This window comes from Cricetulus griseus, chromosome 2 (assembly GCF_003668045.3).
Source record: "Cricetulus griseus strain 17A/GY chromosome 2, alternate assembly CriGri-PICRH-1.0, whole genome shotgun sequence".
NCBI classification, from domain to species: domain Eukaryota; kingdom Metazoa; phylum Chordata; class Mammalia; order Rodentia; family Cricetidae; genus Cricetulus; species Cricetulus griseus.
In genome coordinates, this window is record NC_048595.1 from 264,791,267 (window position 1) to 264,805,048 (window position 13,782).

General features: G+C 43.9%; 1 protein-coding gene across 1 annotated transcript in view; it reads right to left on the reverse strand.

The window, feature by feature from the left end:
• The window catches only part of Afg1l (AFG1 like ATPase), a 141,871-nt gene extending 129,529 nt beyond the window's left edge, over positions 1 to 12,342 (reverse strand). Inside the window, exon 1 of the mRNA XM_027402231.2 lies at positions 12,082 to 12,342. Within this exon, the coding sequence (XP_027258032.1) occupies positions 12,082 to 12,220 (139 nt within the window). The 5' untranslated portion in view covers positions 12,221 to 12,342. The remainder of the gene's footprint in view (positions 1 to 12,081) is intronic.
• Positions 12,343 to 13,782: the final 1,440 nt, after the last annotated feature.

Here is a 13,782-nt window from a genome sequence, read left to right on the forward strand (position 1 = left end):
CCCAACAAGAGAAAGAAGAAGGGGGATGATGACAGGGATTTAGACAAAGCAAAAGGAAAAAAAAAAAAAAAAAAGGGCAAAAGCCTTAAAATTTCATGTCATGAATCATGAGTCATTTAAGTGTCCACTAAGTATATGCAAAGGTGCTCAACCTCAGTCATTGCAATTCCCAGGAAAAAGGCCATACACACCTCTCCATAGGATTCTGCAAAGCTGGGTGACTCATTAGTGGCTATAGAGAACTGGAATGTTGCAGTTCCAGAGCCAGATTACCTTGGGTTATCTTAGTTATCTTATATATAGCTCTCACTGCCCTACTCAGTGTCTGACCTGCATCCTTAGGCAAAACCTTTTGGAATGTGTTAACAGACCAACCCCAAAGCTAAAAATGGCCTCCTCAGCTCTCCTTTTTGCTGAGACCATCCTACTGTGGTGCTTTGACTGAGGAGGCCATAGAGGCTCAGATATTGGAATGCTTGGTCACATTTGGAGGAAACATTTGGGAACAATTAGGTGTGGCCTTGTTGGAGATGTGTCACTGTGAGGTTTCAAAAGCCCACAGCATTCCCAGGCAGTGTCTCTGTCTCTGTCTCTGTCTGTGATGGTCAGTCTCTCTCTCTCTCTCTCTCTCTCTCTCTCTCTCTCTCTCTCTCTCTCTCTCATGCTGTGGCCCAAGATACACATTCTCAGCTGCTGCTCCACAGCCATGCCTGCCTGCCTAAAATCAAATGCTTTCTCTTATAAGTTTGCTTGATCATGGTGTTTTGTCACCATGTGACAAGTGAAAGTAACCTTGAAAGTAACCTAGAAACTACCTGATTAGAAAATGTCAGATGCTGAGAAAACAGCCAGTTGTGAGAAGAGACAGGCTGAATTAAATAAATAAATAAATAATAATAATAATAATAATCAAGGGTCTGAGAGGCCCCAGTACTTTCAAATACCAACATATTTGAAGAGCACCTTGATTTACCTACGACTCTCTTCTGTAACTATAAAAACATCATGGAACCACCACCCCGTTGGAACACAGTATTTGAGGCTATTTGAATCCATGTCCCTAGGCCATCACTACTCACATTGTGCTCCAGAATAAACTATTTCTTACTCACTTTGAACTGAGAACTGTGTTTTTCATCAATACCAGTCATCAGGGGAAAAGCAAAACAAAATATATAATTAATATTGGGACATATTTACTAAAGTGACGACAATACTTTTAAAAATACTAATAGTATATATGTATGAACTAAAATCTCCCATAATGCCAGTGAAAATATGATTTGAGAAGCTAGGAGTGCTAGCCCACAATTGCAATTCATTACTCAGTTAACTGAGGCAGGAGGATTGAAAGTTGGGTTCTTCTGACCCTAGAACTTGTGAGGCGGAAGCAGGTAGATCAGGAGTTCAAGGTCAGACTGAAAAGGTATATTGGCTTCCAGGTCCCAGTCAGAGTTCAACATCAAGGGAAGTGAGGGCAGGAACTCAAAACAGGAACTCAGAGGCAGGAAACCAAGCAGAAACCAGTGAGCGCTGCTTACTGGCTTGCTTCCTGGTTTTCTCAACTATATTTATTATACAACCCAAGACCACTTCCCTAGGGATGGGGCCTCCCATATCAATTAGCAATTTTAAAAATGCCCCAAAGGAATAACATAGGCCAATCTGATGGATGTGATACCTCAGTTGGGGTTCCTTCTTCCCAGGTCTCTCTAGTTTGAGTCAAATTGACCAAAACCAGGCAGCACATAAACCAGCCAATGGTAATACAACTTAGGGGCCAAGTGCCCCTGGGATGGGGTGGGAACAATCAAAGCCTCAGGATGCATAAATCTTCTATTTCTTTTTCTGAAAGCCAAGGGTGGTGGTATATGCCTACATACAGATAGCACTTAGGAAGCTGACTCAGGCTGCTGTCATCAAGGCCACCTTTCACAACATAGTGAGTTCCAGACAGGTGTCCATAACAAGAGTCTCTCTCTCAAAAAAGGAAAGAGCCAGGTTATCTACAGAGGCTCCATGGATGATCTGAGAAAAACTGAATTAGGCTAGGTGGCTCCCAGCTGTGATCCAGCACTGGGCAATGGGAAGGCTAAGGCAATAGAATCACTGTTTGTTCCAGAACAGGGTAGGCTAGATTGACCTTGTCTTCAAAAAAGAAAAAAAAAAAAAGCCAAATCCACTTTCTAGAATGCAAATCACTGAATCAGTCGATCCCTGTGCCACTGTTAACAATAAGCATTCTCTAGAATTCAGGCAGCTTCACCATTCTGTACAAGAGAAACGGGTGTACTCACTGACCGAAAGCCACTGTCCCTGGGTCTTCACTATCAGAGGCTCAGTTATTGCTGGCACAGCCACACATTTCTGACAGCTTTCAAAGGACTATCTCATACAGCTATTTGAGCCTCACCAATGATCAATAAGAAAGGCACAGACTCATTAGCCCCATTCCAAAGATGAGAAAATAGACCCAGAGTGGAACCAAGATGGCGGGCAAAGCTCTCCAGGTAACATGTTAGCTAGCAGTCATCTGGGAGCACATATGTCCACTAGGCCTAGTCAGAACTAATGGAAAATTCTTCAAAATACCAGTTAGAGAATGAAAAAGCTTCAATTCTTCACAAAGGGAAAAAATGCATGCTTAGTTAAATGAAATCAAAACTCTATAAGGCACTTCGATTTCTAGTTTAAAATGTTTACCCAACTGCTGTGAGAAAAATGCACAATCAGGAAAAGCATGCTTAATATTTCTAAAGGGCTGGATTAAAATTTCAGCTGTAAACTTCATTACTGTAATTAGATTTTTAATGCATATTTATTAAACATCATTCAAATACTGTGTACAAATTATTCCTGAGTTATTTGTACATTTGTGTTGATTCCAGCAAACTGTCAACAGTAGCCACTGACCAGCAATGTCCTGCTACAGTGGCAGAACTTAACCTGAGTCAGAGGAAGCTCCTTATGTTCCGTTACGTCCTAATCATACCCAAAAGATAAATATTCAGTTTCTTTTTTGAGAACTGAAATGGTCATGAAGGACTAGAAAAGTCAAGCCTTCTCGGTGACATTAAAGACCTGTGTTTGATTTGCTGATGAGTAAACAAGGTGCAGAATAAAGAAAATCAAATCTTAATTAAACTCTTTCTTTAGAAAAACAACATAAGCCATCATCAAGGAATGCATCACAAGATGATTTACTTTATTTATAAAAGGCTGATTTAGGGGCTTTAAAAAGGGTGCTTTTGATTTAAATAGAAAAATTATGAAAATTAAAACTAAATGCTTCCTGGTTATCATTCTTTTCCTTTAGAAGGTAGTTAATGTTAAATGTGCCAATGTGTATAATGTTACAAAAGGAAAAAAAAAAAACAGTACTTTAAATTTCATGATAACAAATCAGTAAAATCCTGTCTAAAAATCTGAATAAAAACGTTCTGAAGTAATCATGGGCACGGCCCAGCATACTGAGTAACTCCTTAGTATTTATTATCCTGCTCACACACTATTTGATAATGAGGTCTAAAGAGATCTCTTTTCTTTCAAATGATAAAGAAAATGACTGATCTCTTTGTTGTGTTGTTTGATTGAGGCAGGGTCTCATTGACCTGCACTGGCCTCAAACTCACTATGTAGCTGAGCATAGCCTTGAGCATGGGATCTTACTGCCTCCACCTTCAGCATGCTGGGGTTACAAGTGTGTGGCACACATTTGGTTTTATGAGGTATCAAACCTAGGGCACTGTGCATACTAGATAAGCACTCTTCCTACTTAGCTGCATTCCCAGGCCTAGTTTATTAAATCGCATAGATTTATCCACATGTAGGTGAAGATTTTTAAAGTGGCGTCTGCTGGAGTTACATTTAAAATGTAAGGTGTGTTATAAGCCTATAGTGGGAAATTACCAATATGGAGCCAAGTGGAAATATAAGGGTATTTAATAGGGAAAAGCCTTGCTTACAGAGCGACCTAGCCAGCCGGCTGCTCATCTACATGTTTTTCTAGGTCTTTAATACAATCATCCTTAGGCAGCATCTGGATGGCATGGAAACTGCCTTCTAGGTATTGGAGTCTAGATTCCAGGTCATGATTTGTTGATTTTGAGTCCTCAGCAATCGACCGTATGGACCTATGTCATAGGTCAGTCCTGTACTGCAAATTATCTTCCAAACATTTAAATCTAGACTTAAATTTGTGATCTGCTACCTTGGATGCTTCAATAATTGATTGAATGGCATTGTCCAATTCTTCAACCCTATCCTGGGTATCTTGTACCGTTGCATCTAGTTGTTGGGTAACATTGCCTATCTGAGTTTCTAGTGGGCCACAGATATTCTTTAGCTTATCATGGTCTTCTGACAGCCTTGCCTCTAAGGCCTCAGACATGGAGGATCTCTCTGTGTTTACCTTATCATAAATACGCTGCATCTCATCAGACAGCTCTGTCTTTAACATATTGGATACAGAGCCAAGCTTATCATCCAATTTCTGTTCCACTTGCTATACAATTGTGGTCTGACCTAATCTGTTCTCCAAAACCTCACTACATAAAGCTGTTATTTCCTGTAATAGGTGGTGAGGTTACCCTTATCCCTATTCCTGAGTCCTCTGGCTAGTAATATTACTTGTACCAGCAAGCTAAATGCCGTTATGGTATATAGGCCAGTAATTGGCAGATTAGCATCCTCCTCAAACAGTGAATTCACGTAATAAGCAAAAATATTACCAATTTTAGCAAATGATAAATATTCCGCCATAATTTTACCTGATTTCTACTCCAGATGCAGTAAATATATTTGACCAGCAGGTAGCACAGGCGTTCAGTTAGTCAGGCGGTGTTTGGCAGCAGTCAGTGGTGGAGAGAGGTTACAAAATCGGCTGCTCTTATCTTAGAGAGTATACAGCCTTGAGGTCGCAACCATTGAAATAGAAGCGGCTTTACCGCAGCAACAGCCAGGGGAAGCCTCTGCTGAAAGCAGAGGCCTACTCACCTCTAGGCAGCTAGAAACTGTCTCCGAGCTGGGTGGATGGTTCTGAGCAGCTCAGCTGCAGCCGGTCGGCTGCTAGCTGGGAGCACCTGTGGAGAGAGGGCGCTTTCCGGGCCTAGGCCACAGGCCCGGTGGAACCCACAGCCTGTCCCAAATGGGGTGTAGGTTTCCAATATCCCACTCCTGACACCAGATATAGTGGGAAATTACCAATATGGAGCCAAGTGGAAATATAAGGGTATTTAACAGGGAAAAGCCTTGCTTACAGAGCGACCTAGCCAGCCAGCGTGGTAGCAGTCTGTCCAGCAAGTACCAAAGTGAAACCGAAAGAGAAAACGCAGTCACTCTACATCACCATGACCATGCCCTCGCAAGCGTGGTCAGGCATACCTGTAGCCAGCCCCTAAGTACGAGTGGCTACAGCTTCCCGTACATAAGCCTATGAGAGAACAACCATAAGAATTACATGTTCATGGATGAAGCTGCATGACATTACACTGAGTGAAACAAGCCAGGCACAGAAAGACAATTACTGCTTACTGCATATTCTCACCTATACAAGGAGGCTAAAATTGATTTCCAGAGAAGTAGAGATTGAATAGTTGGCACCTGATAGGCTAGAGATGAAGGGGGACAGAGGAAAACCAGGTAATGGATATCAAAATTCAGTGGGATAACTACAGTATACAACAATTTACTACATATCTTATTAAGATGTAATAGAGGGGAGTTGGAGGGTTCCCTGCAGAAATAAGTGATAAATGTTGAAGGAGATAGGACTGGTAATTGTCTTGACGTCATCATTGCACACTATATCTATGCATCCAATTATTGAACTCTACACCATAGATGTGCACAACTAAAAATGAGTTTTTAAAAGGACAAAAAAAAAAAAAAAGAACAGTATTGCAACTGACACCGATAATCGTACCCACACCTGGACCCTGAGTCTTACAAGACGAGACACCGCTGGTGTAGTGGTGGCATGACTGTTATGGGAGTAACCAACTACTTTCTTGCCATATCTGAGGCTTGCTCCATAGGAGGAAATTTATGCCTGGTACTATAAATCTAGTCAAAAACTGTAGGGGAGGGGCCACTGGAGCAGGGCAGGGATAGAACCTACTACTGTTGTTTTGCTAGATAGTCATGTTGTCAAACTGCCTTCTAAATATGTTCATTTATACCCATAAATTAGTGCTACTCTCAACCTTGGACAGTAGAGGTCAGTGCAAATCGAAATTCACTGGTAAAGTGCTGAGAATGAGACTGTTAGGTATTCGGCCCTAAGTGGGGACATCTGTACCAACTCCTAGCCCCTCCCAAATACACAAGCTCCACCAAAGAAGAGGGAGCAGAAAGAATGAAAGAGCCAGAGGAAGGGGATGAGTGCTAGGAAATAATACTCTATTCTGAATACGATACAGCTGCTGCGTGCATGAACTCAACCGTGGTTACATGCACAATCTCAAGCCAGCCAATATCCAAGCATGAATGAGGGACGGGCCCACAGCACCCTACCCCTAGCTGAGGAGTTATTAGCAGTTGATGGCTGCTCAGGGAAGGAGAACAAGTTTTCTTTGGTAGAGTAGCCCCTGGTAGGCTGCCCATTCTCCAGTGTCCACCCCACACCATGCTCATATAGGCAACATTTGGTGGGTTATAAGAAAATAAAGCTGAGCCAGGCATTGGTGGCACACGCCTTTAATCCCAACACTCGGGAGGCAGAGGCAGGTGGATCTCTGTGAATTCGAGGCCAGCCTGGTCTCCAGAGCGAGTGCCAGGATAGGCTCCAAAGCTGCACAGAGAAACCCTGTCTCGAAAAACCAAAAAAAAAAAAAAAAAAGAAAAAAGAAAGAAAGAAAGAAAAGAAAAGAAAGCTGGGCATAGTGCCACATGCCTTTAATCCCAGCTCTCAGGAGGCTGAGGCAATCAGCTCTCTATAAGTTTGAGTCCAACTCTAGGGAGTTCTAGAACATCCAGAGCTACATAGTGAGACCCTGTCTTGTGGAAGGAAGGAAGGAAGGAAGGAAGAAGGGAGGGAGGGAGGGAGGGAGGGAGGGAGGGAGGGAAGGAAGGAAGGAAGGAAGGAAGGAAGGAAGGAAGGAAAGAGTGGACAAGGTGTAAGGGGCTGATGCTGGGAGAGTCTGGAGGGAGAATAGATCAAAACACACTGTATAACAGGCATTATTAAGTTGTCAAAGAATACATTTAAAACATGATTTTTTTTGTTTGTTTTTGGTTTTTCAAGACTGGGTTTCTCTGTGGCTTTGGAGGTTGTCCTGGAACTAGCTCTGTAGACCAGGCTGGTCTCGAACTCAGAGATCTGAACCTCTGCCTCCCGAGTGCCAGGATTAAAGACATGTGCCACCACCACCTGGCTAAAACATGAATTTTTAAAAAAGAATTGCATGTGTAAGCTCTGTCACTTCATAACTGCCACCTGGTAGAGAACACAAGACAGGAAACATGTTGATAAGAGTAGCTTCTGAAATAAGAACAATTATAGAAGAACTGAGAAGAGCTAGCCCCAGCCAACAAGATGGCTCAGCAGGTAAAGGGGCTGCTGCATGTGCCTAACCACCTGAGTCTGATCCTTGGACCTATAGAAAGATGAAGGAGAAGTGACTCCACAAAGTTGTCATCTAAGGCCCACATGTGGGTCACAGCTCATACACACACACGCACACACACACACACACACACACACACACACACACACACACACACACTAGTAATATCGTTTAAAGAAGAATCAGTACAGTGCGATGTACTTAAGTGATTAAGTGATTCACTCAGGAGGCAGAGGCAGGTGGCCAACCTGATCTACAGAGCGAGCTTCAGAACAGCCAGGGCTACACAGAGAAGACCTATCCTAGAACACTGAAAAAATAAGAGTGGGCATTAATGCTTATCTCTAATAATAAATGCTAATAGATTTGAATTGTTTCACATACAGATAGCCACCAAACTGATACATACGAAGTACACCTGCAGGGCTAGTGTACAAGCATAAGAACCTGCCATTAGTCTCCAGCTCTCACATAAAAAGTCTGGCATGGTAGTTGGTCCATGTTTACAAGCCAGTGCTGAAAAGGTGACAAGCAGATCCCTACAGGTCACTGGCCAGCCAATCTAGCCTATGTGTCATGACACCCTTTCTCAAAAAAGCAGATATAAGAATCCCTAGAGACCATACCCAAAGTTAACCTTTGGCCTTCACTTACATACACACACACACACACCCTAAGATCATTTTACACTACTAATAATTCTACCAAGCCACACAGTAAACCGGGCTCAGCACTACCTGCACTTTCATTGGGAAGATCTCTTATGTTCATGGACTGAGATGCGATTGTGAGCTGAAGGTAAAAAAAAGAGTTACCATCTAATAGCAACACCTAAAAGTACAGCACATGCTTCAAAAGGGTGCTATAACAAAGGGACATCAGGAGATCTGACCCTCATAATCCCTTACCTCTACAAAACACACTTTTCCTAGGCTAGCTTAAATAAAGTAGAATTTTAGACAGAATTTTTTATATTTTGGAAAACCTAGAGATGCCCTCCCTTTTGGTGTGCACCCTAGTTCTCCATGTCCTCTGCTTTTCTTGGAGGCCCCTTCTTTCTATAACATCTCTCCTTGGGACTCAGACTTTATGCTTCCCACTCTACAAACCTACCCTGGCAAGCCTCCTCCTTCTTCCTCCCTCTCTTATCCCACACCAGCCGGGCAGCCAGCACCATCACAAACTCCCCAAGTTTAATGAGTCAAACCAAATCTTGGCACTGGGGAGATGGCTCAGCAGTTCTAAGTGCTTGCTGCCCCTCCACAGGACCGGAGTTGTTTTGTGAAAAAAGTTTAAAGCCAGAAATTGGAATTGCTCCTCTTGGGCTCCTTTCCTGCAACTCCACATGGATATTAACAGATTTTCCTTATCTCTTGCAGGACTCTCATTTCTATCAAGCGGCCATCTCTGAGTTCTTGTCTTTCACCACAGCAGTAACTGAGGCCTAGTCAAACTGCCTTCTCAACTACTTGACCTTCCTTCCCAGCTCCCGCCCTATCTCAGTCCCCCAAGCTGGCATCCCGGGAAGACACAATGCTGAAACAGATCTGACCACATTTCTTCCTAAGAAAATTCCACAGCATCTTTCTAAGCTTGGACAGATCCCTTGGCATCAACAGCTCTTTGAAATCTTTGAAACCAACGGCAGCTCCCCATCCCAGCTTCATCTCTGGCTACTCTCCCTCAGAACCATAAAAACCAGCAAGGGTCATATGCTGTTCTCTCCACACTTGGCTGAAAACACAAACAAATGAAACTCAGAGTGTAAGAAAAATGACTAGCAGTCTGCCTAGAATATAGAAAAGGCTCAGTTGGGCCTGGTGGCTCACACCTGTAACCACAGCTGGGAGGCCAAGACATGGGGATTACAAGTTTGAAGCCAGCCTAGTGAACTACGTAGATCTGAGTTCCAGGCTAGCTCCAGCCAAGACCCTGGTTCAAATAAATGTGTGTGTGTGTGTGTAATTTTTGTTTTTTTTTTTTAAGAAAAAAAGGAAAGGGTCCTTTAGCTATCAAATGTTAGGTGACACAATTCTATCTCCCTTCCAGGGGCTAGGACCCAGTTTATTCACACATCTCCTTACATTTAGTATAAGAGTTAAACTGAATTAACAATGATGTCACATTTCTACCCATACCCTGGCCAATATGATTTTTTTGCTGCTATTAGGTGTTTGTTTGTTTGCTGAGACAGAGCTGGACTTGAACTCACTATGTAGCTCAGGCTGGTTCAAACCTGCTATGACATTATGATCAGGCAACAAGTGTTAAGATTACCACCTGGGCTCCCAAGCACAGATAGTCACTCTGCTGTCTAACAAAGGTCTTCTTCCTTTTAACCATTAAGAGGTTTAAAACTAGCTAGGTGGTGGTGCTGCACGCCTTTAATCCCAGCTCTCGGGAGGCAGAGGCAGGCGGATCTCTGTGAGTTCCAGGCCAGCCAGGGTTACACAGACAAATACAAATACTGTCTTGGAGGGTGGCAGGAAGTTTAAAACTTGCACATTAAATGAAGACTTACTGAGACCTAAAGAAAACAGGTAGTGAAATCAATGATTTAAATTATGGAAAATATCAAAATCCACCTAATGGAAATGTACACATCCCCAAATGAAATTCATAATGCTGTGCTTCCTAAGGACCCATAAACTTTTCAAGGTTGAGTTTACAAAATGAGGGATCCAGGCCTGGCATTAAAGTAACAGAAGGCATTAAAAACAAAATTAAAGGAGTTAAAGAAACGGCTCTATGGGACTCAGGCTTAGTTCTTAGCACCCACATGGCATTTTGTAACTGTCTGTGACTATAGCTCAGGGGACCTGACATCCTCTTCTGACCACTACAGGCACTAGTGGTATACATACACAAATGCAGGCAAACACTCATACACATAAAATAAATGTTAAAAAATAATTAAGGGATAACTCACCAGGCCCAGTGGCGCAGGCCTGCAATCCCAGCTGCTCAGGAATTAGAAGGAATACCACAGGGCTCAAGCCCCACCTGAACAGCAGAGATAATTCCAAGCCAACCCAGGATGCAATTTAGACACCACCTCAAAACAAAAGGGATAGAACTGACAAGCTCAGCGGCAGAGAGGGCTTGCCTAGCACACAGGAGACCCTGCTTTCAAGCACAGTAGTGCCAAAAACAAACAAAGCCTGCCCTTCCTTTCCTTATATTCTTTCCCATTACTTATTTCCTTCCTTTGTTTAAGCCGATGTTTTTCTAAACGAAACTTCAAAACAAGAAAAAAAATGGAGATAAAATATTAGTGTGAATCCTAAATAACCACTCCCCGCTCAGGACTCACGGTTAAGAGTTAAACTCCAGTTTTTCTCTTGTTTAGAAAATGGGAGTATTTTTACTTACAAAAAAAAAAGTGTTATGTGTGTGTCTGTGTGTATGTGTGTGTGTGTGTGTGTGTGAGAGAGAGAGAGAGAGAGAGAGAAAGAGAGAGAGAGAGAGAGAGAGAGAGAAAGAGAGAGAGGACAAGTTGTAAGCGTTGGTCCTCTCTTTCCACCATATGCACCCTGGGAACTGAACTCAGGCTTAGCGGCAGGCTCTTTGCCAGTTTAGCATCTAAGGCTAATAGTTCTCATATTAATTTCAATGACTAAAGGAAACATTTTGAGATGACGAAAATCATAATTAACTTATATACATTGTTAAATTATATTAACTTACTAAGTTATATAAAGAGATACTTGGAGAAGAGAAACGGAAAAGCACAATTGTGGATGGGGAGAACGTGAGAATAACTTCTTTCATTCGAAAATATCTGCCCATCAGACATCAATCACGCCCCTAAGTGCTAGAGAAACAATGACACACACAGGGTTCGATGTCTTTCAGTAGCCAGCAGTTCAGTGAACATCGAGGTAAAATTAACACTTCTAGGAAACTGAGGCAGGAGGATCTCAAGTTCCAGGCCAGCCTGCCCCCACACAGTGAGACCATGTCTCAAACAATAATTAGCACTCTTGTGGGTTTGGTTAGTCAAAATATAATTCACTCATTCACGAACACACAACAGTACAACAAATAAGCCCAGTGACACCTCTAGGAATTTGACTATTAAGACGGCTCTGGGCTCCTCATTTGAGTCTGCATCTAGAATGGGAGCGGGGATGCGGCACAGGGTCGGTGGCCTAGCTTTAAGCCCATTATCAGCCATCAAACCCTGGATGGTGCTGGATGGGAGGGGCCCCAGACACCAACTCCACACTTGCTCACCTCTCCCTCCAAGCCAGGCTCCTGTACACCTGAGCTCTCCAGCTGCCTAGGAGGGGACCTGAGTTGACCTCTGACCCTTAAATGGAAGTTAATCTCGGGGCAGCTGCCTGGGGTGTTCAGAGCTCCTTCAGGACGAGGTACAAAAAAAAAAAAAAAAGGTCAAGGGACACGAAATCTTCTCTAGGATCCTTAAAACCTGCGAAGAGGGTGCAGCTGGGAATGATCAGGGAGTGGGGAGACCCCAGAGCCTGCGCGGCCCGCTCGTGACACGGTCACTGACCTTTCCAAAAGGGTTTCCCAGGGCCAGGGGTCGGAGGGGGAACTGCGACGGCCCGCGCCCCGCACCCAGCACCTAGCCCAGTCAGCCGGCTGCGAGCGGCGGAGCGCAGGGTAACCAAGGGCGACCAGGAGGCCGCCATCTTGAGCTCCGTACAGGGAGGAAAACTTTATTGAAAACCAGAAGAACGCAACGGAGCAGCCTAGGACCGTGGCGCTCCGGGAGGCCACGCCTAAGAATGAGGGAGCGCTAAAGAGAGGTGACCTCAAGCGCAGAAAGGCAGGAACGCCTGCCCTTCACGCCTTCCGGTGGGGCTTGGGACTACAAGCCCCGAAAGACAGCGCGTCTCGAGGGGGCGGAGCCAGACAGACGCAGGTGCATAGGCTGTGAGGCCACGCCCCCACTGTGAGCCATCTGGGACCAATATCCCGCCCTGCGCGAGGCTGGAAAAACCAATGTAGCTAGTACTAACAATTCCTGAACCTTCTAAGTGTGCGCAATACGTAGGTGGCCCGGAGGGCCAATCCAGTCCAATCCAGTAGAATGTAGCCTCAATTTTGTTTTCTTTCAATGTCCAATATGGTTCTCTGAAGATTACCTGAAATGGGATTGCTACTTTCTGTTTGACCTGTTGAATAAAAGTAATTTTCAATATAGCACACTCCCGCATGCTTTGAAGGAGCTTATATGTGGGACAAGAAAGCCAATGGCCCCAGATGGACATCTGGTGGGTTGTGGACAGTCATGGGATGCTGTAAACAATAAAAACTTCTAAGTGATCGCCCCCATTTGAGGTTGGCAACATACAGGATAGATGAAAACTGCAACAAAAGACAAATGGTAAGATTTAACTTTTGAAAAAAATTGTATTTGTGTCTAGGTGTGTATATGCCATATTGAAAGTGGAGGCCAGAAGTGGACCTCAAACCCCTGCAGCTGGCTGGAGTTACAGGAGGCTGTGAGCCACCAGACATGGGTGCTAGGAACCAAACTCGTGTTGTCTGCAAAAGTTACACATTCTTTTAACTGTTGAGCCATCTCTCCAGCCTATACCAGATTAACCTTTAACAAAAGATAAAGACCTTCCCAGGGGCCATTGGATGTAACTCGGTTGATAGAGTGTTTGTCCAGAGTGCTTGAAGCCTGAGATTCCAGTTTGGGAAGGAATAGCACGTGCCTGCAATCCTAGCCTTTGGGAAGTGGATACAGCAGGGTTAGAAATCCAACTACATAGTTACATAGATCAGCCTGGGCTACACGAGGCTCTTGAAAATAAATTTAAAACATTTAAAACCCTTCAACCATGGATCACATCTGAAATACCTGAACTTTTAGCAGGGGATTACGGAAAACAAGAAAGTCTCAAGTAGCCAGGTGATGATGGCGCACACCTCAGGAGGCAGAAGCAGGCAGATCTGAGGTCAAGGTCAGCCTGGTCTACCAAGTGAGTTCCAGCACAGCCAGGGCTGCACAGAGAAATCCGGTCTTGAAAAAAGAAAAGATAAGGGAAGAAAGTGAGTCTGGAGTATAGGAAGGAGAAACAAAGTTTGATTTGTGTGACCAGAAAAGAGAACACTAAAAGGAATTCCTGGCTGGGTGTTGGTGGCGCATGCCTTTAATCCCAGCACTTGGGAGGCAGAGGCAGGTGGATCTCTGTGAGTTCAAGACCAGCCTAGTCTACAAGAGCTAGTTCCAGAGCCACAG